Here is a 27,449-nt window from a genome sequence, read left to right as displayed (position 1 = left end):
CTTTTATGAGGCTGAACATAGCAACACAAATATTTAAATTGCTCCCACATTTTACAACCTCTACTGCAGTGTTTTATATAAAGGGCCCCAAATGAATATTGATAGAAATTAGATACAACCAGAGGGCTAGGGATCACTGAGAGCAAAAAAAATGGAACACACTGAGAAATCAAAGACACGTGCTGAGAAAGGTAGGAAATCCTCCAGCAACTACATCTTCCATCCCGCAAGACCAGTGATGAGCAGAAGAGGGGTTTATGTTGGATCCCTTTAGAAAATGGGACTGCCAGTAGTAGTCAGTAACAGATACACACTTCAGTATAAATAATACTGTTTGGGAAATAAGAGTAGCTTATAAGGATTCAAAAAATAATGTGGAGATCTTGCTCTATGCTAGAGTCAACTTTTGTCGTTGATTGTTAGTATTTGCTTGCCTGGTGTTCCTAAACTCTTTCCGTGATGGTCAGCCTTCTGGGTCAGGAACCCAAAATTTGCATAGATGCACTGGATAGAAGAGAGGTCTGTGAGGAAAGCCCCAAGCCTCGGCCGTGGGGATTGGTGGAGCCACACTGCAGGCTGTGGGCTCCTAGACAGATGTGTTTTCCTGCAGTTCTACTTCTCATCATTGACAAACTAGGGCATTTCTAATTAATAGCAAAAAATGCTTCAGTAAGGTTCACACAACCCTCAACGAGGATGTCTTTATGAAGTGGTCTGGTGTCTGACGGTAAGTCTGAAGTCTCATTTGGGGCAGTGTTTGCAGCCGGCTGCACTTGGCCTGGCCAGGAGCTTCCACTAGGTTAACTCTTCTCAGCAACAGCCAGATCACTTCAGTAGGAAAGGTGGAAGCTGCCCAGCTGTTGAGTTGGTATTTCAAGTCTAAAGTCTTCATAAATGCTTCCAAGCAAAGATTAAGAAAAGTTCACAATTAAAGTTATTTTGATAAGGTTTTTTTTTTTTTCCTGGCCTTCTGATTTTACAGTTACAAATGTTTTTATATGTGCTGGGTGACCCAATGCTAAAAGAAACACCATACGATACTGTTACAGATTATGTTGCAATTCCAGTAACTGGTATTGATACAAACGTGACTACAAAGCTTGTTGTGGCTTCCACATCATAACATTATTTCTAAGTGTCAGTGCACTGTGCATGAAATGAGGGACTTTAGAAAATGCAGATAAATACCATTTTTATCATTAGTTATTTCAAACTGAAAACAATTGTAACTCACCAGTTAGTTTTTAATACCTTTCTAGTTTATAACTTAATGGTAAGAACTTTTTGGAGGAAAAATTAATACTTGATAGTTGACATGATATTTACTGAATTAGAGCAAAGAATTAAATTTTAACTATTATGAGAATTTAGTAAGCTTAAGATTGAATCTGTTGAGATTTGTGTTGCTATTTTTATATGTGTATGTGTGTAAGACACAGGATGGATACCTGGGTGCTACTGCATATATATAGAGATCAGAGAAAAAATCTGTACTTTTCTCCTCCCACCTTTACATGGGTTCCAAAGATATGACTCGGGTCATCAGGATTGCTTAGCAAGCACCCTTACCCACTAAGAGACAGCCAGATAGCATCTCTCTTGTCCAAGGACTCATTTCTTAAACGAGAACTTGAAATCATTTCTTAAAACTCTAAATATTTAACCATTTTCTGCATCACTACTAGAAAAATAAAAGTATTTAATGTTGATTACGTCTTACTGTCTATGCAATACACCGTGAGAAGCTTCACACTTCTCTAACATGAAAAGTTGCCAGGCAGGTGCTGTTGCTGTCTGTTAATAGAAGAAGCAGGAGAATGAGAAACTTGGCTAACATTGCCTAGGTTACAAGAGAGGAGACCTAGACCAGAAGCTGACTTCTCCAATTGAAAGATGGACCTCATCCTCTTAACTTGTCAGAGGCTTTGCATCTTCTATCACAGGGTCAAAACGATATTAACCCAAGGGGAATTCTGGGTGTCTACATTCTAAAGAATGGAAGCTGGTCATACCACTGAACTGTAAACATTCTGACTTGCCAATTGAGGGATAAAGCAGTTTGGTCTAAAGCATATACAATGCATGGAAGTTGCAACACCAAAAGTCACCAAACAGTGACAGACTAGCTGAGGAACTGATCGGTTGTAACTTATGACTCCCCAGAGAATAAGCCTAACCCATCCCAAAGAGCTCTGTGATTCTCCAGGGAGAAAGTAATTACAACGAGGGCTATTTTTAAAAGTTGTGAGCTCTCACCAACAGCACACCCTAATGCTCCTGCCACCAATGCCTCTTCCCTTTCCAGAGCTGTCTCCAGGTGGCATTAGCAGATTACCAGCAGGTTCACCTAGTCAGCACTTTTACTGCCCCCTAATAAGTCATCCAATGTCAATGATTTTGGGGCCTTTATGAATGACTTGTTATAGAGGTAACCTGTTTGGTCATTTGTAAATTGGGGTGTTTATGAATAGCATTAAGTTTTCCTAACTCGTGGACTTGATTTTGTCTGATTGTGAGCATTAGGACTCTTAGGAAAGATAAAGCATTACCTCTCCAAGAGGCCACTGCCATCTCCAGATGACCGGAAGAAGTTTGATCAGGAGTTTGCCTTCTCCACTTCCTTTCACGGGATCCACAACATTGCCCAGAACCGGAGCAGGGTTCGCAAGGTGATCTGGCTGTCCGTGGTGCTGGGCTCTGTCTCACTCGTGGTATGGCAAATCTACAGTCGCTTGGTCAACTTCTTCACGTGGCCCACCACAACGTCTGTGGAGGTGCAGTATGTGGAAAAAATCGAGTTCCCGGCTGTGACATTCTGCAACTTGAATAGGTGAGACTCGCTGCTTTAATTGTGATTTTTATTTAATTTGGGTATAAGTATAAATTTATTTTGATATTGTGTCCTGATGCAGCATTTAACCTAAGTTAAAAGCATTGAAATTTTTAAATTAAGGTGCAAATATAAGGAAAGAACCGTGCTAATGTCTTCATCCAGTCATATTTCCCCATCTTTCCTTGTGTAAGTACCAAGTTCTATGGTTCAGTAGATGTAATTGTGGTTCCTTGAACTTAAGTATGCTAATGAGGGGAAACCTTATGTAACTGAGTAATTACCAAATACAATATAGATCCCCACGTGTTCTATGTGGAGTGTTTTAGAGACAGCTGGCACCTTCAAGGAGATGAAGAACAAGGGTTCTAATGCATAATACATGGAAATATGATGGGATGTCTAGAACCACATATTAGACACTGTGCATGTTATTAAGGGGTTTGTGTGTGTGACCAGCAATACTTCAAAGCTTCAATTTTTATGTATTCATGTGTTAGAAAAACTCCTCAGTGTTCATTGCCTCACAATATTTAAACCACATGCATCCTGACAAAGGCAAGGCTGGTTTGCAGGGACCCTTGACTGAAAGAAAGACACCAGAAGGGCCATGTGAGGAGATCTGCGGTCAGTGTTCCCAGACAATCATCTGTAACTAGTGGGCAGAAACACTTTCAGAAACTGAACTGTTACAGTATTTATGCTGAAGGAAATGTAGCCCAAGGTGTGTGATCCCTCAGGAAGGGGTATTTGCTCACTGAAGGTCTGCGCAAGTTCTGTACAGTGAAGGTCCGCACAGCCTAGTCAGGTCTACTCCCTTCTCGCCCTCCACTGTCTCAGTGACAAAAGTTTCCTCCTGGTGGATTTGGGCAGGAAACCCAAAGCTCCCGTGCCTCACCTCCCAGTCAGAATGTGTCCTGGGAGATTCAGACTGACAACATATTATCTCAACCCAGGTCCATGGGACAGAGCCTCACCTCCCAGCCAGGGCTTCCAGTGTGTCCTGGGAGACTCGGGCTGAGGAGGCTGACAGCTTGTTCTCCACTCAGGTTCACATGGCAGGGGTTTAATGAGTGTGACTTAGATGCTGGGGCTGTCCAGCTCTTTGATTCCCATGCATCTGGTGGAAGAAAGGTGTCAGAGGGGGATGCTTCAACACTCATGTGTCGAGCTATCTTATTGGTAGAGATTGATAGCTAAAAATGTTGCTATGGAATTCACGATATCTAAGAAGGGATGAAAAAATTTTAATGATTTCCCATGGGCCCATGTGTGTGTGTGGGGGGGAGGGGTTAGAGCTGAAACCACAGGCTCACCGTACCCTGGCCTTACTGGCACAGTTCTTCCCACTAACAGCCATGTTTTGAAGTAGAAAATGTGTGTCTAAAGATGCTGAAGATGAAAAGAATGAATAAAAATTTTAAGAAATCATACTTTATTTTTTTGAAGGACATACATGATCACTTGCAGCATTTCCTAGGATCATTGCATTTCCATTTAAAGGGCAATGCAAAGTTGTCAATTGCTTCATCAATATCTGCCTCTTAGTACTTCAGTGTTTCGTACACTCAATGTCACGCTCAATATAGTCTCTCTATAAGTTAATAGATGCCTATTGGGGTTGCCGATCTGCTTCACTTACAGTTTGTTTGAAAATATCCATTAACTTCCATTTTTAAGTTTCTTTATAGAAAGCAATGTACAGACAAGAAGAACTAATCTCAGAAAGGTACATTTGGCTCAGTCACAAAAATTAAGTTGTAGAATAGATTCTGGAAGATGAGCTCTTATTCATGGCCTTTTTATTTGGAACTAATCTAGTAAATTATAATAGCTCTGTATCGGATTCCTGCTAAATATCATCATTGCTGAATTCCCCAGAATTCCAGGGCCTATATTCCCAGCCAGCAACAACTTAAAGAATTTTAAGGTTGAAAATAAACTCAGTGCAAGACATTTTTAGTTTTATGTTGAATATTATAAAAACTTCATTTTTATTTCTAATAGTGCCAGGCTTTATAATTTAATGTTCTGAAATTACTAGTATGGTCTCAACTTTCATTAGTGTAACACATACTGTTTATGAGAATATTTTAAACTGAAGAATTTAATTTTATTCCCTATATTATGCCACCCACAGAATGGCTAGTTCTTTAATCTCACTGTATAGTCATTTTGAGAAGAATCCATGACAGGCATCGCCCCATGGCCTCTATAGGGTATCACAGCTGCAGAACGACTACTGATTCAGGGTGAAAACTAAGCCTCTCACCAGTTTATGAATGGATAACAAAGCTGTGGCACGTGTGTGCACACACAACAGCCTTATATTCAGCATTAAAACTGAAAACTTCTTGCTTGTATTGGGATTAGAATTGGAGAGTATTATGCTCAACAAGGTACCCCAGGCATGCTCAACTTGCCTAAACACTACACAATATATACACATCTTATCCTCTAATAAATAAATTCTACCTTTATAGATCAGTTAAAGCAAATTAAGTTTCACAAATGACCAAGTCTAGAACATAAGATTCTAGAATGACATGCAAACCATGTCCTGCATGACATGGACCCTACCAAGAGTGGACCACCCATTGCACTGTGCTATACGACAAGGAGAAAAAAATGAAAGATGATCACTTCCAGGTTTATAGGATTGAAATATGAAATCATTAACTGCATTTTGAAGGGATGTAAGGCATGTAAATAAAAATCTAACGATGATGTACAGCAGAAATTACTTAACCATTTACGAATGTTTTCTATCTTCGAGAAAATTGTTTCTACATTCTAACTGATGCCTTCATTCCTACAAATAGATTCCAAGCAGAGGCTGTATCAAAATTTGGCATCATTTTCTTCTTATGGGATGTAGTTTCCAAAGTCCTCCGCCTTCAGGAAGTTAGTGCCAACATCACTCACTCTCCAGAGACCTTAGATTTTGTTACAATTCACCAAAACTTCAGCATTACAGAATTTGTCAAGAACAATGGTTTTTATCTCAATCAGGACACTTTGCTGGACTGTAAATTTTTTGGAAAACCATGTGGTCCAAAGGTAATGGTTGACTATCCAAATCTAATCGAGATATAGTTGACTATGGTTTTATTCTGTTTTAAGCTCAAATAAAATAATCTTGAGAAATCAGCCTGTTTATATAAGTACATTTCCTTAGGTCTCCTAGTTTCAGCTTTATAATAGCAAGAGATGTGGGATCCGTGTGAGACACATTTCTTCTTTCAAGAAGTTATATAAGGGGTTGGAGAGATGGCTGAGGGGGTAAAAGCATTGCTTGATGTTACAGGTATTGTGATCTGAGTTTAGATCCAGCAGCCCCTTACATCTGGTGGTGCTGTGTGCTTGCGGGCAGCAGAGGCAGGAGGCATGTTGGAGCTGAATACAAGTCCAGGAAAGAATGTGGGAAGTGACAGATTGGGGCACTCAAAGTTAGACATCACACATGAGAGTACATAGTATGCACATGCACACATGTGCACACACACACACACACACACACACGGTGTGGCTAAAGAAAATGATAGTTGACAAAAGATTTTAAGACCTTTTTTGAAGCAGAGGTTTTTTTTTCAAAGTAAAAGAACAAAACACAATAGGTTGCTATAATTTCTCCTTATCTTTCAACACCATATTTGAAGAAAGCTTTTCTGTCCCCTGTAAGCAGCTACCCCAGTGTTTTTAAGATGGTGGCATCTTAGGGGAGTGCACCGAAATGAGTCTTCTAATGTTCCACTAAGAAGTATGTCACGTGCACAATATACACAGTGAGCTTTTTTCTATCCACGTGGAACACATCTAAAATTCTGTTTCAATTACTGATACAACTCATCTACGACGAGGTATAGTGTGCCTGGAATCTGATTTGTTGTTGCCTGCGTACAGTTCCAGTTCCTTATTCTATGAGAGATTCAAAATGAATATCAAATTCATAGTCCCACAAGACAACCAGCATTCTGAGAGGCACACAGTAAACACTGCTGAGGGTGAGCAGCAGGGATGGCCTGAACGCTCACCTAAAGGGGGGGCTCGTCTTCCTTGGCTTTGTTTCTACTAATACCTTTAAATTCACTCCTGAATTCACTCGTGATAACATACATTACAGTAAACCCAAATCTAGCAATCTGTGAAGTAAAACACATGAATTGTTTCTAACTGGGTAACATAAAAGCAGGACTGCCTTTAGAAAATGCTGTGCCATGAGCCTCCTTTGATTCTGCTTCCCCGTCCTACAACTTTCCCTGCTGGCTTTTGGTCTGCCATCTCCCCCGCAGAGAGCCAAAACGTCAGTCACCAATTTTCTCAGTGACACCTTAGCCCTCAAGAACCCAGGTGAGGATCCAATGAGAGGCTCATCTGCTCCCAGGCCACTTCGGGTGTGGAGAGCATCCCAGCTTATGTAGAATGCACATCTCTGAGGAGGATGGGACAGTTATCACAGGAAGTCAATGAAGAGGGAATGTGACTGCCCCAGGGAGAACACAGGAAGGAGCAGTGACTTGTCAGAGGAGGGGTGTTGAAGTCCTTCACCAAAGTCTAAACATGTGTTTCTGTGAATCATTGAAAAAACAAGCTACTTCTAAGTTTTGATTTTTTTTTTTTAAAAAGGCTTAATTAGATGTGAAAATGTCTCATTTAAAAATAACATGTTAATTTACTTAAATGTTCATTACCCAAGTGTAAACTGTTAATCAAATACATAAATTGCCAGACTATCAACTTTTTTATGTAAGCATCCTCAAATAAGCATTTGCAAGGATAGAAAATGATAGAGTGACTGGAACTCGAGGGCATTTGGAAGTTTTCCACTGACTGTGTTCTGTTTGGTTTGTTTTCGTGCTGGAGGATTTCAAACACGTCTTTACTGAATACGGAAATTGCTTTACATTTAACCACGGTGAGAATTTCCAAAGCAAGAATAAAGTGAGCTTGTCGGGAAGAGGCTTAAAGCTGCTCTTCAATGTCCATCAGGTATCTTCTTTGCTTCGTTTCCAGTCTGGGTTGAAAAGGGGCAAGTGCACAGGACTGCATTTTAGTAACAATATTTTTCTGTCAAATTCCACCGGTTGAGTGGAATTTCACCCTCTGACAGTGTGCTCTAATTCCTCATGAACTGTGGATTCCTGTTGTCTTAGAGCTGCAGAAAGCAGATGCTTCAGGAGTAAAACAGACAGTGCTTGCTGTTCTGGTACTTCCTATTAGGATCCAAGGGACCCTTTATGCAGTGGAGTGAAGAAATGGAGAGTGAGCTCTACTGTGCCTCGTATACAGCTAATGATATTAAAACACAGCTGTAGTAGGATTTTCATCTGGACATAGAAATATATTTTGAGAAGAACTCTAAATATACATTGATTCATCATAGAATTGTTCCCTGAAAAGGAGAAAAGACCCACAAATACCTTTTCCTATGCCCCATTGTTCATTGCTTTGTTTTATTTATGGTTGCTGTTTATAGCTGGCCTATAGAGTTGGGTTTGAACCTAGGAGTTGGGTGTCCCAGCATCTAAGAATTGCCTTGCTGTTACTCCAAAAGTGCTGGGAGAATAGCCCCCATACCTGCCCTCTGCTACCAAGGGTCTGTAGATCGGTATTCTGCCATGCTGGTATAGAGTATTCAAAGAGACACAATGAATGGCAGAGAAAGATGACCTCCTCATCTTGAATCACAGCAAATTGCTGCATCCCCCATAAGCATGAATGAGGTCACAGCTGCTTTTAAAGAACTTCTGTTAATATCTTCATAATTTCCTCCTGTGTCTCAAAATCATTGTATTTATGCCCAAACACAATGTTGCATTCAGAAAATATTTCGCCTATATTTAAACTATTTAGATAGCCCCAGGGTTATTTTACACATTAATTATGCATTTTTATTAGTGGAAAATTTAAAATATTTGTTATAGTACAATTAAAACCTACAAATGTAAAAATAATGTTCCATATAAAAATGGCACCCTAGATATTTCTGTAAATGAACATGGCCAGTGCTTCTTAAAAGGCTTCAGCAAGACCTCAGAGTGACAGGAATTTAAAGCTTGCTCCTCAAGGATAATTACACAATAGTGGACTGACTCACCGCGGAATCTTTATATGCGCACATCCAGCCTTTTCCTTGTGTCCTGAAACTGTAGCATCACCAGCAATTTACCTGATATAAATGTGTATATTTAAAAAGTTGTTAAAGGAATTGCATTGATTTTCACAATTACTGAGGACATTTGAATTTTAAGCAAGGTTTAATTACAAAGACACCTGCAGTGAGAAAAGAGGCAAGAAAAGGAACCCAGGAAATGAGAGGGTCAGAAGGAAGTGAGGTCATCAGCTGACACTGCTGTGCTTGTGGATTTACTCAAGAGCAACTGACATGGGTGGTTGTAGATGAGCACACTCAGGAGCAACTGTTACACCGCATGGAAAAGGGGGGGTATCTTAGCTACCAAATTTCCACACCTCTCACACACGGTAGATTGAAGCCTAATGTGATAGAGCTGACCTTTAGGAATTCAAATATACTGTGAGCTGATGAACCCAGACCTTGAACTCCTGTATAACGTGTGTGTGTGTGTATGCGTGTGCGTGTGCGTGCGCGCATGTGTTCCCTTCAGGAGGAATTTACTGATAACCCCTTGCCTGGTTTTGCTGATGCCGGGATCATCTTTGTCATTCACTCGCCAAAGAAGGAGCCACAGTTTGACGGCTTAGGCCTGTCTTCTCCCGTGGGCATGCACTCACGGGTGACCATCCGCCAACTGAAGGTAAAGATGTGGGAGATGTGGAGAGAGAGGGGATTAGCTGGTAACGGCTGCATTAAACACACAAATAACATTTTCACGAGAGACCCCTTTCTCCTGTGCTTTTAAACTAATGGCTGGAAGGGCCAACACTGCATTTCAGATCCCTTTCCTTTCTCTGGAGGCTCTTCTGTAGTAAAAGGCAGTAGATTCTTTACCTACAACCTGAGTGAGCATGGGGAAGCCAATTAAATCTAAGGTAACTTCAGATAGCAATCATAACAGGACCACAAAGCCAGCTTCAGAATTAAATGTTTCCTCTGTGAAGCCATCTGCAAAGAATAAAAAACAAAACGGTGAAAGAGCATCAGCCATGGAGACAAGTCATGTGGCAGGCTTCCACGTGACAACCTTTACTCATGAGCTTCCTTAATTAACATTTTAAATTTGCATCCACTCCCTGTCCTCTTGGCTTACAGATAGCTTTTTGTGCGTTTCCAGAGACACGATGTTTAAAAATAAGGTAGCATAAAGAAAAGTACTTGTTACATGCTAAATAACAGTTGCTCAATAAGGAATTAATTTTTGTCATATTGGTTGATGGTTTGTGAGCAACCTGAGCAATATGGCGGCATAACATTTGCATAAATATTTTTTCCTTATTTGAATGAATTTTTACAATGGTTGGCCTATGTGATGTTTTCATTGGCATTTAGGGTGAAGGTTTAAAGGCTTGAGGGTTAGAATGGCCCTCAGGGGTTTTCAAGGTAATAGTGTGGACAAATGGGTAAATATCATGTATCGACAAAAAAAATTAAAAACGCTGAGATGAGCCAAAGTGTAGAGCATCCTTTAATGGAAAACGTGGACCAACTGATTTCCATCTTCTAACCTGGCATCTGTCCTGTCTTCAGACGGTCCACCAGGAATACCCGTGGGGAGAGTGCAAGCCGGACATCAAGCTGAAGAGCTTTAACACCTACAACACCTACAGCTGTCTGAAGGAGTGCAAAGCCCAGCACATACAGAGGCTGTGCGGATGCTTGCCCTTTCTGCTTCCAGGTAGATAGATGACAGCTTCTCCCACATGGCTGAACTCGAAGCTTAGGATTTAGTGCGTCCTTGAATTGTTTTCTATGCTCACTGAAGTCTGGAAAATGGCCCACTTGCCACCTTTATCTCGGTCCATTTGAAAGCAAGGACATAGCACAAAGGTTTGGGGGTAAGAAAATGATGCTGTCAGCCTAGGTCCTCAATTCTTATAAGGTTAAAGTCAGATATTCTCAAATGGCTTAAAATTAATGGATGTCAAGGGTTTTGTAATTTGAAATTAAAAATAGCTTATGTAGACTTATAGCAGGCCCTAAAGATCTCACTGTTGGGGAACTCTTCGCCTTGTGGCTGTGAAAATCTTCCAAGACCTCTTTGTGCACAGTCTCGGGTATTTCTAGGACCCAGGGATCCCTCAGGCCATCATTGAGCAAAGGTTAAACCTTGGGTCTGATTTAATACTTTCTCATCTACCTGATGCCACATCTTTCTGTACTTCCTATAACCTGGGAAAAATTGTGTCCTGCTGAGCAGAGTCCTGAGGATAAAGTAATAGAAAACATAGATAAAATCTATAAAAATGAGGAACAATTTGATTTATATTCTATTGCCTTTCCTTAGCATGTCCATAAAAAGATGAGTTATTAAAGTAGCCATGGGGAGAATAAATCTGTAGCCTCTCTAGAGTGCTCATAGTGTCTGTCTGTCTCTGGGTGGATATATGCTCCTCCCTCTATCTACTTCATCTTTATCTTAATAAAAGCTCACAGAAATGTTGTTTCAACAAACAGAAAGGAAAGATGAAAAGTGTGCCCTAGCACACTATTCCTACTTTTCGTTCTTTCTCTTTTCCTCCCCATCTCTCTCCAAGGTTCCCTCCCTCTCCAGGGTTCCCTCTCTCTCCCTCCCTCTCCAGGGTGTTCCCCCTCTCTCCCTCCCTCTCCAGGGTGTTCCCCCTCTCTCCCTCCCTCTCCAGGGTGTTCCCCCTCTCTCCCTCCCTCTCCAGGGTGTTCCCCCTCTCTCCCTCCCTCTCCAGGGTGTTCCCCCTCTCTCCCTCCCTCTCCAGGGTGTTCCCTCTCTCTCCCTCACGCTCGTTCCTTTCTTTCCTTACCCTCCTCATCCTTGTCTTTTAAACTTCCTAAATTTGGAGTACAGTCTTCTACAGCCTCACAGGCATTGTGAAAACTGTTCAGTCTCCTCAAGATTTTGAAGATTGAGTAAACATTGTGGATAACCTCAGAGACCACTTGGGTTATACCAACAAAGAAATATCTGGTTACATAAAAAGTCCATGTTTTTAAAATCGGCTTAGAGAGTAAACTTAAGTAGACCATAAATTGATTTTTCTTTGTCTCAAGATTTACAGCAGATACATAACAAATATTGGCAAACTACATGAACTAATCCAACCCCCTCTATAGCAGTTCTCTACCTTCCTAGTGTTGTGATCCTTTCATGTAATTCATGTTGTGGTGACTCCAAGCATATTATTTTCATTACTACTTTATAACTGTAATTTTGCAACTATTATGAATTGTAATGTATATATTTTTGGAGATGGAGATTTGACAAAATTGCAACTCGTAGATAACTGCCACCCTAAAGGTGGTTAATGTGTGTAAAGATATATAAATATTAATAAACAATAAGCTAATATTCAGAGGTAGCAGGGATACAAGATAGAGTACCCCAAGGCTTCTCTAACATCATGGTCTGGTATAAGTCACCTTCTTGGGCTTAATTCATCTGGAAAAATAATTTTTACATAAGATTATGAACATGATAAAATGAGAACTGTGGAAGCTATTGTAAAATTAAAATTTACAAACAGTTTAAAAAAGACTTGAAGGGTACAAATGAAAAGGACCCCAAAATAGTGGTCTTCTCAACAGTTCCTTTCTCTAGATTCTGACATGTTTGCGTGTTTATATTTTGTAGAATAAAATATCCATATGAAGGATGGATAAAGATACAGAAAAGGAACGTGCTTCTAATTTGGGTTGCTGATTTTATCAAAAACCTGGGCCCCATATGTAGCTCAGTACTGGAGGTGGCTGTCTCGGAGCTGGAGGAACTTAGAATGTTTGAGGTTCTGAATTCAATCAAATGCATCCTCAAACCGGGCGGTGGTGGCACACGCCTTTAATCCCAGCACTCGGAAGGCAGAGGCAGGCAGATCTCTGAGTTCAAGGCCAGCCTGGTCTACAAGAGCTAGTTCCAGGACAGGCTCTAGAAACTACAGGGAAACCCTGTCTCGAAAAACCAAAAAAAAAAAAAAAAAAAAAAAAAAAAAAAAAAAAAAAAAAAAAAATGCATCCTCAAATACAAAGACTCCAGTGAACTCAAATAACAATGTTCAGGATTGATCCCCCAAATCACCTACCCTGATAGGTGCACATTTCAAAGCTTTATTGTCTTTTCTAATGGGAGAATTTTAAGAAAACCCTTTATATGTTACAATTACTGTTTTTAAGGAAACGGTGTCGAGTGCAATCTACTAAAACACTACAACTGTGTATCTCCTATCATTGGTAAGTGGTTTGTTTTACTTTCTGTTGGCAGACATTTTTTCCTACCATTCAGTACCCAAATAACCAACATGGAAACTTAATATTAATTACAAATGCTCAGTCAATAGTTCAGGCTTATTACTAGCTAACTCTTATATTTAATTTAACCCATATTTCTTATATATGCTTTGCCTTGTGGCTTGGTACCTTTTCTCAGTACAGCATATTCATCTTGCTTCTCTCTGCATCTGCTTACTATGCCAGACTCCTTCTTTTTCCTTCCCAACGATATCTGTTTGGCTCTCCTGCCAAACCTTATTCTGTTCAGCTATTGGCCAGTCAGCTTCTTTATTAAACTAACCACAGTGACAAATATTCATACAGTGTATAGGAATATTCCACAACTTTCAAGGATTATATTAAAATTGTTTAGTTACAAGATAAGAAGAAATAACTCTGGATATCCTGGAGATGAAAAAGGAAAAAAAGCTATATAAAATTTTTTTTAAAACATTCCATAGCACTCACTATATAAACACAGTAAAAGAAAATTCACTGACTACAGGAAATCTCTAAGTTAAAGGCACAGGATGACAGAGTTGCCAGCAAGCACTCAGGGTTTTCTTTCCAAGTCTTTCTAAATAGTCTTCACTTTATTTGAGTACTGAAATATTTTCACAGTTTGATCAAATATTCATATAAAATTCAGGTGAAGCTTGTTTGAAAATCTATTTTTAGAACCATTCTTTTAATTAAACACGTGTCACATTTAACATTTTTGTGTAAACAAAATCATAACTACAACCTAAACAAATTTATTTTGCCTAAACTTTGCATGGACCCCAAATTTTTATTATATTCTATGCTTGTACAATTTGTTCCATATACATTATATTTGTTTTTAAATCATTGATTGCCCTCTTAAAATATATGCATTCCCTTTGAATTAATTTGGAATATAGCAACTTACCTAAACATCCCAGGGGACAAAGGATTTATTTTAACTCAGTTCCAGGTTTCATACAGTCTGTGACCCATAGGGAGGTCAAGGCAGAAGGAGCTAGAAAGAGCTGATCTTACTACAACCACAGAAGAGTGAACTGATAAACACACACTTGTTCTTAGTTTAGTTTCTCATGTGGTTCAAGATCCCTTAAATGGTTCCACCCAGAGTGGGTGGGACTTCCCACAATTAATATAAACAATAAATGTACCATAGAAATGCCCACAGGCCAACACAATCTACAGAATCCCAAATTGAAATTCCCTTCTCAGGTGTTTCTAGATTTTGTCAAGTAGACAAAACTAACCATTGCACTCTTTTATGAAAGTCTTTTCTAAGCCATTGTAGAAATATCTTTAAGATGGCAGCAGCAGAAGAAACATTTTTCTTTTAAATGGTGATCAAATATTTCAAGGTCTGGATATAAAGTAGATTTATATTCTTTAGTTTCCAAACCAATTACACAAATTCCATAATGCCATATTGAAAACAAAGAATAAAAACTATGTTGTCAAGTTTGTTTTCCAATCACTGATGAAAGCAAGAAGAACCTGGGAAAACAAATAATACATACAGTCATTGTTTGGGGACGGCCATGGGATAACAGGATCCCAAAGCTGTTTATACAATTATGTGATTACAGTGTGCAGAATACGTGTGTGGTTATGAGTTTATGTGTAGGGTGTTACTGTATACACATGTGTCAAAGCACATGCATGCACGTGTCTGCTTGAAAACAGCACATGTGAGTACATGGATGTGCTGGATTGTGTGTATGTGTGTAGGAATGTGTAGTAGTGTGCCGGTGTAGAAGAAAAGGTGGCGACCTGGTTGAAAAAGAACCTCAGTGACCATCGGAAAAGCTAAGGGGACCACAGAAAAAGTCTAAAGTGTAGTTAAGACCTTCAGAATTATGTCTGCGGGTTCCTCTCAAAGAGACATGGCACACACCACTCTCAATCCTGTTCCATCCCAACAGTTGATCTTCTATAGAAATTCAGGAACGTCCTGAAATTTCTCATTCCTAATGAAGATCTGACCCCAGCGACTCGGTGAATCAAGGATTACAATGATTTCATATTCTTCCCTGTTATTTAACATTAAAATACAAACACGTTTGACTGAGGTTGTGGGCATAGTTAACGAGTTCTTTTTAAATACAAAAGATGCGCTGAGCCTGAGAAGGCACAGAGTTCCGGTTGTGGAGTCTTGTCTGAGTACGCTGCTCTCGGCTCTCATCTCTATTTCAGACCACATTGAGCTCAAGGGGCTGTGCACCATGGGAACACACAACTCTAGCTGCCCCGTGTCATGCGAAGAAACAGAATACCCAGCTACTGTTTCCTATTCTACTTTCCCAAGCCAGAGAGCATTAAAGTTTCTTGCAAAGAAATTGAATCAAAGCCAAGAATATCTCAGGTAATCTGGTTAATCTTACAAATTAATCATGATTAACATGAAGTTCTTTAATGAACATTTGAGGTTTCAGGAAATGACGCGGTGGTCAGTCGAGGAAGGCAGTTTGGAGGTCATTGAGCTAACCATGATGACAATGGGACTTTAGAGTGGGTTCAGTCACATCTATTAGCCCCTTATTTCAGCTTAGGAAGTTAAACCGTATTATCAGTGTGTGTGCAAATTAAGAGCACAATGGAGAACAGGAAGTCAGGAACGTTTAGTAAAATTTCTGAATTCCCATGACGACACTGTAACTTCTCTCATTTTGATAGCTGTTATATCACTTGTAAATATAACTTCATCTGATGAGCTATCTAAATATTGTACATTTTCCTGTTACCTAACATTAGACTAATGGAAATTAACACATATTAATGGTGCATTTCAAACTAAGTATATTAGAGTATTGACTCCCCAAACAGTAAACAAATAAGGAAATTGGTTTAGAGCTATACTTCTTAGATATGTTAGAGAATGCCATGTTTCAGGAAGCATTGCTAATAGAGCCCTTTCTTCATTAAGATTGTTTTTGCTGTCTAAAAATTATGTGATAATTGATTTCAATTTCATTTTACAGCAGAGACAGGTTAATATTTAGCCACCTGTTGGTTAAGTCCACCTTTACGCTGTTGCAATTTTAACAAATATATAAAAAGCATGTGTTGGGTGTTCAGAGGTTCAGAGTTGAAGGCTTTGGTAGGCATGGGAATTCCTTAATGAAGTTTACAAGCTACATCTTTTTTTTTCTTTCTTTCTTTTTTTTTTTTTTTTTTTTTTTTTTTTCAAGACAGGGTTTCTCTGCAGCTCTTTTAGAGCCTGTCCTGGACCTAGCTCTTGTAGACCAGGCTGGCCTCGAACTCACAGAGATCCGCCTGCCTCTGCCTCCCAAGTGCTGGGATTAAAGGCGTGCGCCACCACCACCCGGCTTACAAGCTACATCTTATTGGACATATTTCTATTGCTGTGGAAATGGATCATAAGTATGTAAGTTAAATAAAATGCTAGATGCTGTAACAGAAAAGAGAGGGAAAGTCTTCCAGAGAAGTTGGAGGAAAAAAAAAGACTTGCCTTCAGATTTGTGGGAAAGACTTTAAGCAGAAGTGAACCAAACTCTACAGCTGTGTCTCTCAAAAGTTCGTGCAGATGTTTCCCTGTGAGTATCAGGGAGAGCAGCCAGAGTGTCCTGATTCAGCAGGTAGAAGAACAATTAGTTATTGTATGAAGAACAGAGGGTATTTGCTGAGGTGTACAGTAACGCAAATTGTTTGCGTTATGCACAATCTCCAGTCAGATACCTATAACTCTCTCGAGTACGAAGGCCTTGGAGACAATGGGAAGAGAAGTTAGTGTGTGTGGCAATGGGACTCCATAGAGATGCTGATGGTTCCACAAACAGGGTTTCTGTTAGACCACATGGGGGTGCTAAATGAAAAATAGCAAGGGTTTGCCTTGGAATGTGTTGGAGTATGCTAAATTAGACAGCAAGTGGAATTACCAAAAACCAATCAAATACACGACTGGAATTCAAAGCAGAGGTCTTGGTAGAAAGAGTTGGGACCCTTGACTATACCAATACAGGTTTTTTAATGTCATATTGAACCACTCTGGACATGAAGGTTTACAGAGGGCATTAATAAAATCTTTGCTCAAGTATGTCAACAATAAATGGGAAATTGCACACTTATCAGCAGGGCAGCTTCTACTTTGGTCCATATTTAATTTCTCACCAAAACCTGTGAACTCAGCTCTACTATACTAATAGAACAAGGAAAAGATGGTGGTACTTTAGGATAATTTTTAGGCAACTTGGAAAAGTCACAAATTCAATTAAAGTTATAATCCAAAATTTATAAATGTAATGGGCCACAATTAGATGATCACATGTACTGTCTTTCTTCAATTTCTCAAGAATGAAGCAAAGAAACATTATGTTGGGGGCTGTTTTCTTTCTCTTTTTCCCCAAATGTCCCCATAGCAAGAGTGCCTTCCAGATAATGCTAAAGGGATTAACACTGAGCTCATACATGCTGGATCTAATGCAATGGTAAATAGCTTTTGAATCTAACGGGGATTAAAAGTAGTGGTGACAGCTGTAAGCTCTGTTCATTCTGTTTCCACCCCCAGTGAGAATCTTGTGAACATTGAAATAAACTATAGTGACTTAAACTATAAGATAACACAGCAACAGAAGGCAGTGAGCGTCCCTGAGTTACTCGGTAAGTCTGTTGACTTCTTCCTCAGCTCTCGTTTCCTGTTCAGAGGTTGGTTAGGGTATCAGTGGTGGAAGAAGGATCAATTACCCTGTCTCTTATGAGTGACTTAGGGACTAAGTGTTTATCCTCCCTAGGAATCACCAGTGACTCCGCCACACAGGATTTTGCCAAAGCAGCCACTGATGTGTATTCTTTTTTTTTGTTTTGTTTTTTTGTTTTTGTTTTTTTGTTTTTCGAGACAGGGTTTCTCTGCAGCTTTTTTAGAGCCTGTCCTGGAACTAGCTCTTGTAGACCAGGCTGGCCTCGAACTCAGAGATCCGCCTGCCTCTGCCTCCCGAGTGCTGGGATTAAAGGCGTGCGCCACCACCGCCCGGCTCTGATGTGTATTCTTGAGTTTCCCTCAGTTATCTTCCCTTCAGGCTGCCCCCATCATGTGACTACTGTAGAGTGTTTCAGGAGGTTCAAATCTTCGGCCTTTCTCAAAGGGAAAAGCCCTCCCCCAGGGAGGGGGAAGAAAGTTCCAAAGCAAGCAATCCTATGTATTCCCTTTATGGCCACTTTCAGCTTATGCTATTACAATATGGAGTCTTTAACCAACTGCTGATTTCCTAGCTCCAGTTACACACTAGAGGAAGTCACACAGGAGTCAGGGGAGAACATTCAGTTCAGGCATCAGCTTAGTCAGATGGAGCCAATGAGAGTGAGTTCGCAAGGAATTATCCCAATTCTTTAAGAGTCCTGCAGAAAAAACAGAACACTTAACATCCGTTTCCTAAAGACGAGTACAGGTGGACTATGAACAAACATAATCTTAGAAGGCAGTACTAAAGCAGGGATTGGGGAGAAACAAAAGGGTGGTTGCTGGGCTCCATGGGTGGAAGAAATTAGGGCATTAGTTTCCAGAGGCATTCTGGGGAATGAGGGAAGGTTTTAGAGGTGGCAATGAAGGAAAAGAGTGTGCACTGTCTTTTAGAACTGCACACTTATAAACTGTTCAAACATAAATGTATATGCCAATGTAAATTAAGAACATTTTTTTTAAAATGCAGTGTTTTAAATATATTTTTGGTTAAATGGACCAAGATGAATGCTTTAATACAAAATATAATTAGGACCCTAGCAGGGTAATTTGCATGGAAATTATATTCTTGAAAAACAGCATGGATCCTGTAAGACCATATGGTACCAAGATCCAGTTCTGCTTTGCATTTCAGGAGTGCATATTACATTGTAGTTAGTTTTACCTGGCATTCAGATCTTCCAAAGTCTAAATTCAATCTATGGAAACAGTTTCATACCTTCTTCTGTTGGAGATGATTTGTGTGAATACTGCTGTCAGGCATTATTAGTTTGTATTACTTTATATTTCAAAATATGATGTATATTCACATGTCAGCCATTATCAACTTATTGAACTCAAATAATGTATAGTATAACAATGTTTACTTATGTTTTATAAATATGTAATTTTTTTGATTTTTATTACAGCTGATGTTGGTGGTCAGCTGGGCCTATTTTGTGGAGCTAGTCTGATTACAATTATAGAAATTATTGAATATGTATTGACCAATTTCTACTGGATATTCATTTTCCTTTTGCTGAAAATACTTGAAATGATCCAGAGGTCTTCTCCACCTCAGGCAGTATAGAAGAATGTTAATATTATGTTAGAACAAAGTATTGTTTTTTCTTTTCATAATACATATAATTATAATGGCTCATTCATTGTTATGGACTTTATGTCATAGTTTGGAAGGTCTAATCATTGAAGATTCCTATTTCTGTATACATCCTTCTCTACCTGTATTGTTTAATATAGTCTGTATTTGTCTAATTCTATTGTAAACTGGGCATGGAAAATAGTAACAATTACATAATAGGCATCCTTTACCTTTATATAATAATGAATGGAAAAATATATTTTATAACCAGATATGGTAATCACATCTATTGAACTGTACATGGTTGTGAGGATTATTTTAAATGTCAACCTGCCACAACCTAGAATCGCCCACAAATAGTCCTGTTGAAGAATGATATAGTCTGGGTTGGCCCGTGGACATATCTGCTGTTGACTGAAGCAGCTCAGTATAGGCAGCATCATTCCCTAGGCTGGGCCTGAACTTAAAGACTAAAGGAAGCTACTGAAGGCAACAAGCAGTCAAGCATCTATCCCTTCTCTGCTCTTCACTGTGGATGTCAAGTTTGAAGTTCCTGCCTTGACTCTCACTCAGGGATGGACTGTGATCTGGAATTCTAAGTCAAAGAAATCCTTTCTTCCTTGGTTGCTTTTTGTGAGGGTATTTTTATCATAACATCAAAATCAAAGCTAGAACAATGGATCATTAAGACAATTGTTCATTTAGGAACTAGTGTACATAATTTATGCTTTCTAAACTTTCTCGGAATACTTTTTATTAAATCAGCATTTTTGTTCCTTCTGCATAGTTTTATTATAACTGACTAGGGAACGCGGGAATCTGTTTCTTGTACAGGTGATTCCATTTTCAATTACATTGATGTTATGAATCCAAATCTGTGGTAAAGAGGGCTCTAGTGTTTCTTCATTCCCTTCTAGTAACTCTTATGCACTTAATCTAGACAAAAATCCAACGGTTCCATTTGTTATGCTTTAGGTGATCAACCACTTTCAGTCTCGGAATGCTCATTCAATAGAGAATCACTCAAAAGCCTTCTTTAATACACAGAACGATAATCAAGTCAAAACTCTAATTCCCGAGCTGAGCGTGCAGTTTGTGATTAGGTTTGTGTGAGGACCTAGTTTCAGTCTGCAGCAAAAAACAATATCGATCTAATTCCCAGTTCTCTCTAGGTCATATTGTTTGGTTACATTTTCTTCCTGGCTGCTTGGCTGCATGGTATCGCCACTCTTTGTGGCTCAGGTAGTTAGAGAGAAATGGCCTGACAATCATCACAGACTGACGTGAAAGACACTTTCAGAATGAATATTATCAACTGTTTACACTGGTGCCCAGAATCCGGATAATTCCTGTCATTTAAATGAGTGCTATCTGTTTGGGAATTGGTGGTGAGAAACTAAAATCTGTGCTTTAAAAATAAAAGTTAATTTAAATGTCACCTTGAGGAAAGTGGAAAAACTTCCAAGAGCATTGTGAAATCTGTGGTAAGATCAATCTTGGGGAATGATTGCAGCAATGAGCCACCCCCATATGTTAAACACTCTTGACCCAAACAGAAGCTGATGTAATAACAAAATCAAACACCTTATGCAATCTCTTATCAAAAAAGGATAGGTCACATGACATCCTCAGTCTATGATCTGTTTGGTAGAAGTCATATGTGCATATAAATGAGCAAAAAGCTGAGTTAACACAAGGAGGAACCTGTATTGAGCAATACACAATGAATAATAAGGAACATGAGGTGAAAATACTAAAGCAAAACCATGAGACTTTGGGAATTTCTGAAAAGCAACAGCAGAGAGGAAACTGAAGTTCACGACGGCAGAGACAGTGACTTCTTTTTTCAGAGTGCAAAGATGCTCCCATCTTTAGATCCGGCATCATAGGTAGTGTGGGACATTCCCTGCCTTGCCCCATGGGATGAGTTTCGTAACACAAAAGTGGAGCCAGGAGGAAGGAGTTAGAAACAAATGCTGAATGTCCTCTTCTCAGAAGCTGGCAGGGAAAGGATGCTTGAGTGGCTTGATGATCAAAATCTCGGTACTAAAGCCTGTAACTGTCAGTGCCAAAATCCACTGAGCTGGCAATCCGACACAAACCAGTTCACTTAGTCTTAGAGAAAAGCCAAGGTCACTGCTGATAATCAAGAGCAGCAGTTGGAAGGTGCAGCTCTGGTATAGCTGAATATCAGAGCTAATAACAAAGTGAAGTCTGTAGGTTAAGGAGCAGGAGATGCCAGTGAGAGCAGCCATTACACGCCAGCCTGATACACTAGCTCTGTGAACAAGGGACTTTACTGTCTTAGAGTCTCCATCTGTCTTATCCTCCATTATCTTCCTAACCTGTGACCTCACCTCTGGAAGGACAACCAACTCCTAGGACTCTGCACTGCTCCTCAACAAATTGTATCAGGGGATACAGTGACGGAATGCAGTTTCTTAAAACACTATTGTGCTGCTTCTCCTTGAGCATAATTCATTAACTCTTGTCTCATGATCTCATCAGATAATCACATATATTAAGTAACACTTTTAGATACGTTTAAACATATTTATGAAGGTTAGTTTAGCAGGGCAGTTTGTGAATCACTGACCGCTGACAGCTCAGCACTAAGGAGACCTCTATTTCAACCCTCTCGCTCTGCAAGGACATTGTGAGACATTGTACCAGACTTAGAGTTGGGTCCGACTATAAGATCCAGAGACCAGGAAGGAGTTCCACAGGATGCTGTCTTCTGCACACGACATGGTCATGGCACTTATGAACTCACTGGAGTTATGATTGCTTGCACAAGCTCTATACAAGGCCAGGTCAATAAGATCAGTCAACACCCCAGCAGGTAGCACTAACTGGACTCAGTGGGTTACAACAAAATATAGAAGTAAATGAAAATTGAAGGGGACATGTTTGGGGTAGTTTGGGAGAGAGGGGAAAATAGGAGTAGATATGCTTAAGATATGCTGTGTGCACATATAAAATTGTCAATGGATAAACATACTTTAAAAATCTAAACAAATGAACAGAAGGTTGAATAGAAGCATTGACATCTCTGATTCCCGACTGAGGATGTAGCTAGGTCTGGGTTTAAATTCCTGCCATTATTTCACAGCACCATGGTGGACTGTCCCTTGAGACATGAGCAAAAATGAAAAATTTAACCAAAAAAAGGAAGAAAAGAGAAAGGAAGAGGAGGCAATGGAAGCGAAGGATGGAAGAAAAGACAGAAGGAAGGAGGAAGAGAAGGGATGGGAGGGAGAATGAGGTGATGACAGAGGCAGTAGCAGTGGCGACTTAGGGGAATGCACCTGTCCTGTGTGTGTAAAAGTCTCTGCCTGACTAGAGGTCTGTCACACCTAGAAGATACTGCTGATTTATTTCTTATTGTGGGGGTTTGAACATTGGGTGGGAGCCTGAGTTCTGGCTTGCAGTTGCTGAGTATAGGCACTGACTTTACCTCCCACTTTCTGATTTAGGTACATCCACCAAAGTTAATGCACTCTGATTTCCTCATGAATAAAATAGTGAAGATGTATACATGAACAACTAACAGATTATTACAAGGATTGTGTTCCTGCAGCATATTAAAAGTCATGTTGCGAATGCAGATCTATGTGAGGCAAGAAGAAAATCCAGTTTAGTCAGAAGTAGGGAGCTAGGCTAGTTCCACTGTCTCGAACCTGCCATAAGGTGGCTAATTTTAGCCATATTTAAGAACAGCATAATTTTGGGAAAATGTTTCCTGTTGACAATTCACCTGTGTACACAAAAAAGCTTAAGTCCTGTTTGGATACCAACTCTTTACAAAGTCCACATGAGCTCTTCCAAAAGATGGGTTCTGTCAAGTCAGAGATGCTGCTCTAGACGAGTCATGGGAGAAATTGACTGAGGCAAACATTTGCCTATGGGAGTTAGGAGCAACTTGGCCCTATGATAACATGGACGTCACCTTGGTTTCTGTAAAGCACAAATGACATCTTTCATAAGGGTGGCCTGAGATGCAATGCTCACGGTCTTGCAGGACAGCAGGGGGAGTCTGGGGTAAACAAAGATGACAGTCTGGGGAGTCTGAAGCCTGGCCCCACAGAGAGCAGAGGATCACCAGGTTGTAAAGGACAACCATTCCCAACATTCCGGGTGGAAAATAGGTAGACATCTTCCTCTAGGAGCTAAGCCTGCCTGTTTAACTTGCCTGGTTTCCCTCATGTGCATCTGTGTGCACAAGGACCGTGTGCCCTCTACGCTCATGCTTTTGAGGTTAAATTATTACTTCCAGTTCTGAACAACGTTTAAGGAAACACAAACTTCAAAAAGGAATGGTATGACTTAAAATGTCGCTACTGTTTTTTTGAACAGAAACACTAAAAGGTCATTAAATGTCAACATGTGCTATGATCTGGAGCCAAGGGATTTTGAATGTTAAATGCTGATGAATCCGGAGAAACATCAGTAAATTCACAGACAAGAACACACTTAGCATGGTAGACACTTGCTTCCAGAAGCCTGGAAGATTCTTGTAATTCTGGAATATTTGGTTGAGTACAAGTCCTTTAAAAATGTGTTCATCTCTGCATGGGTATTCAGATCTTCTGGTCTTCACCATCTCAGATTTCTCCTTCCAGGCATACTTTGAGAATATCCCTGCCAAGTGTGGAAGGATAGGTTGAGTTGACAGTTGGGTCATCCCTAACAGGAATACAAAGAAAAGTATCATGTGGGTAGGGACTCCCTGAAGAACTAGGTCTTTACAAAGAACCTTAACTTTGTCATTGGATAATAGGTGCCACTTAGTGTCTCATAATTCCAGTTCACCAAAAACAGCAAAGCTGTCAAGTGGGAATGAGATCTCCTTTGTCATCTCAAAATATTCCGTTGCTAATGTTAGCAACTTAGAGAAAGGACCAGTTTACGGTTTTGTATTTTTCTAAAATTTTTTCCCATAGAACCCTTTATTTACTTTTTCTTTCTCTTCTTGACACTACCTATTATGTTGTAGCACATAGAATGTTAAAATGTAAAATATTCAGTTCAAAGCTGCACACTGCAAATCAAAATAAAGTATAAATATACATTTATCATTTTCCTTTATCCAGTAACTACTTTTTCTTTCAAACACTATAATTTACATGTGAGGTTTCCCCTAAATGCTCATATACTGATTCCTTTTGATGGTCAACATGACCCAAACTTGAGGCATCTGGGAAGAAGTGCGTGGGTCAGATTAGCTTATGGACAGACCTGTGAGAGATTCTTGATTTGAAGTGCAAGGGCCCCAGCTCACTGTGGGCAGCACCATCCCTAGACAGGGAAGCTCAGGCTGCCTAAGAAAGCTGGTCTTCTGGACATAGCAAGGTAGTTGATCTGGGAGAAGCTGTGGGAGCGATCGTGATCAAGATATATATTATATAAAATTCTCAGTGATGAGAGAATTATTTAAAAAGAAAACCAGGGGGCTGGAGAGATGGCTCAGTGGTTAAGAGCATTGCCTGCTCTTCCAAAGGCCCTGAGTTCAGTTCCCAGCAACCACATGGTGGTTCACAACCATCTGTAATGAGATCTGGTGCTCTCTTCTGGCCTGCAGACGTACAGACAGAATATTGTACACATAATAAATAAATATTTAAAAAAAAATAAATAAAAAAAAAATAAAAAGAAAACCAGGCTAAACAAGCCAGAGGGAGTAAGGCAGTGCCTCTGTGGTTTCTGCTGTAGGAGCAGCTCTGCTGTCTTTGCCCCAGGCACTGATCTCAGCAGAGAGAAGTGATTGAGCCAAAAAACAAACAAACAAACAAACAAACAAATCTGTGACTGAATTACTGGATTAATCCAGTAATTCAATGTTTGGTCAGAGTTTGGTGTCGTTATTGGTGAGTGGGCGGTGGAAAATTCTAGAGACAGGACCTAGTTGGAGCAAGACAGTAAAGGACGTGTTTGTTCTAGAGTTATGTCTTAAGCCCCCCTTCCTTCTTTTCTTTCTGGTTGCTACAAGGTGAGCAACTTTGCTTTGAGAAGCTATTATCCATGATGTCTTGCTGTTTGCTGCTTGGGCTGGATCCTCCCCCGTGATGGTCTGCTGTTTGATACCTGACACGGTGGACACATTGATAGCAAAGAGAAAACAAGCTGGTCAAACATTTCAAATCACTTCAGGTCTTACGGACGAGCTGGGCCACCGCCTGTGCTCTTAGCCCTGGAATGTGGCTGACTTTAGATGTGGTGAAAATATGGATTCTAGCTGTGATTTCAGACTTAGGAAGGAACAAAGCAAGTAGAAGAGCCAACAAATTTTTTTCCAGTGGGGGTTTATAGAAGCCGTTTTTATTAATTTAGCTCATGTGAACTCCCTGCTGCTCTGTTCCTAATTTTGTTTCATGAAATATGTTTAAAGAGCTGTAAATCTTTTATTACTATGTAAGCAGGATCCTCATTTAATCGTGATTAGTTTTCTTTTCCTTACCATGGTTACAAAACAATGTAGAAAACAACAGTATCACTATTTTCTCTCTAGAATTTCAAATCTTGATTACAAATTGATGGTGATAGCAAGAGATAAAGTAGAATTTTTATGATAGTGCTTTAGATAAATGCATTCCTTTATAAACAATGAAATACTAATATCATGCTATAAGAGCGCAAAGCTTTTTCTGATGCTGTTGGTTTTATTTACAAAGACCATTGTTTTCTCAGTTAGGTTCCTGTTGCTGTGATGAAATACCATGACCACAGAAACTTGGGGAGGAAAGGGTTTGCTTGGCTTATGCTTCCACATCACAGTTCATCGTTGAAGGAAGTCAGGACAGGAACCCAGACAGAGTAAGGTGCCTGGAGGCAGTAGCCTACGGCCATGGAGGAGTGTTGCTTACTGACCTGTTCCTCATGGCTTGCTCAAACAGCTTGCTTATAGAACCCAAGACCGCTAGTCCAAGGGTGATATCACCCACAATAGACCCAGCCTCCCTCATCAATCACTAATTAAGAAAATGCCCTACAGACTTGCCTACAGCCTGATCTTAGAATCCATTTTCTCAGCTGAGTCTCTCTCCTCTTCCCATTTGTGTAAAATAGATGTGAAACTAGCTGGTACAGCAGACCCCTTGTCAACTTGGCATACAAACACAAATACTTTTTAGTTAGAACCTTTCCTGCCTCATTTATCCCTGAGATGGCATATAATATTGATACCATATTGTAAAACAGAAATGGATTTAAACATCCTACAATCTCTTTAAAATCGGCAATCTCTTTAAAAATCCAAAATATCTTTCAAATATTTAAAGTCCTTTCAGCTGTGAACTCCCATACAAATCAGAATTAAATTAGATACCTTCTCACTTCAAAAGGGATGCAACAGGACACAATGACAATCAGAACAAAGAAAAACCAAACTCCAAAAGTGAAAAGAACTTGATGTCTGATCATCTGAGATTCACTCAACGTCTTCTGGGCTCCTTAAAGGGCCTGGCTCACCTCCCTGGCTCCACCCTCTCCAGCACACACAGCTTTTCTTCTAAGCTCACGCAGACTCCACCCCAATGCTGTTGCTCTTCTGGGTGGTCATCCCAGGGTACTGGAATCTCCATAATGATGGAGCCTTCTAGTTTGACGGGGCTACTCTTTCACCAATAGCTTCTCGCGGGTCGTCTTCATGTAGCCAGCCCCAACTTCTCTGCATGGCCACTCCAGTACTGGGCATTCAACTGCTCTCAGGCTGCACCTTCAACAGTGGCCTTTCCTGGCCTCCCACAGTGCCTGCCAAGCCTCTGCTGCTCTATGTGACCCCTTAATGCTTTCAAAAAGCAGTACCATCTGGGTGACTCTTAACACTGGCCAGTTTGCCTGTCAATGCAAGGTACAACCTTGGCTTCCTCTGGAGCTAACAATTTTAAAGGTGTTGCATATTGGAATAAATTTTGATTGTGCTGGGTTTAATAAAATATCATTCAACTATTATGTTTTAATTATTTTAATAAGT

The 27,449-nt window shown here is 39.9% G+C and overlaps 1 protein-coding gene across 2 annotated transcripts in view; it reads left to right on the top strand.

Moving 5' to 3' along the window:
* The window catches only part of Asic5 (acid sensing ion channel subunit family member 5), a 29,251-nt gene extending 8,338 nt beyond the window's left edge, over positions 1–20,913 (top strand). Inside the window, exons 2-10 of one of the 2 annotated variants that reach the window (XM_038348239.1) lie at positions 2,524–2,830; positions 5,653–5,890; positions 7,694–7,819; positions 9,457–9,606; positions 10,497–10,644; positions 13,107–13,163; positions 15,396–15,564; positions 17,728–17,819; positions 19,305–20,913. In XM_038348239.1, the coding sequence (XP_038204167.1) occupies positions 2,524–2,830; positions 5,653–5,890; positions 7,694–7,819; positions 9,457–9,606; positions 10,497–10,644; positions 13,107–13,163; positions 15,396–15,564; positions 17,728–17,819; positions 19,305–19,465 (1,448 nt within the window). In that variant the 3' untranslated portion in view covers positions 19,466–20,913. The remainder of the gene's footprint in view (positions 1–2,523; positions 2,831–5,652; positions 5,891–7,693; positions 7,820–9,456; positions 9,607–10,496; positions 10,645–13,106; positions 13,164–15,395; positions 15,565–17,727; positions 17,820–19,304) is intronic. The other variant, XM_038348240.1, reaches the window with a different exon arrangement.
* The last annotated feature ends 6,536 nt before the right edge of the window (positions 20,914–27,449 follow it).

This window comes from Arvicola amphibius, chromosome 11 (genome assembly GCF_903992535.2).
Source record: "Arvicola amphibius chromosome 11, mArvAmp1.2, whole genome shotgun sequence".
Lineage (NCBI taxonomy): Eukaryota > Metazoa > Chordata > Mammalia > Rodentia > Cricetidae > Arvicola > Arvicola amphibius.
Note: the sequence above shows the minus strand (reverse complement) of the source record. Positions and strands in the feature narration are given on the sequence as shown.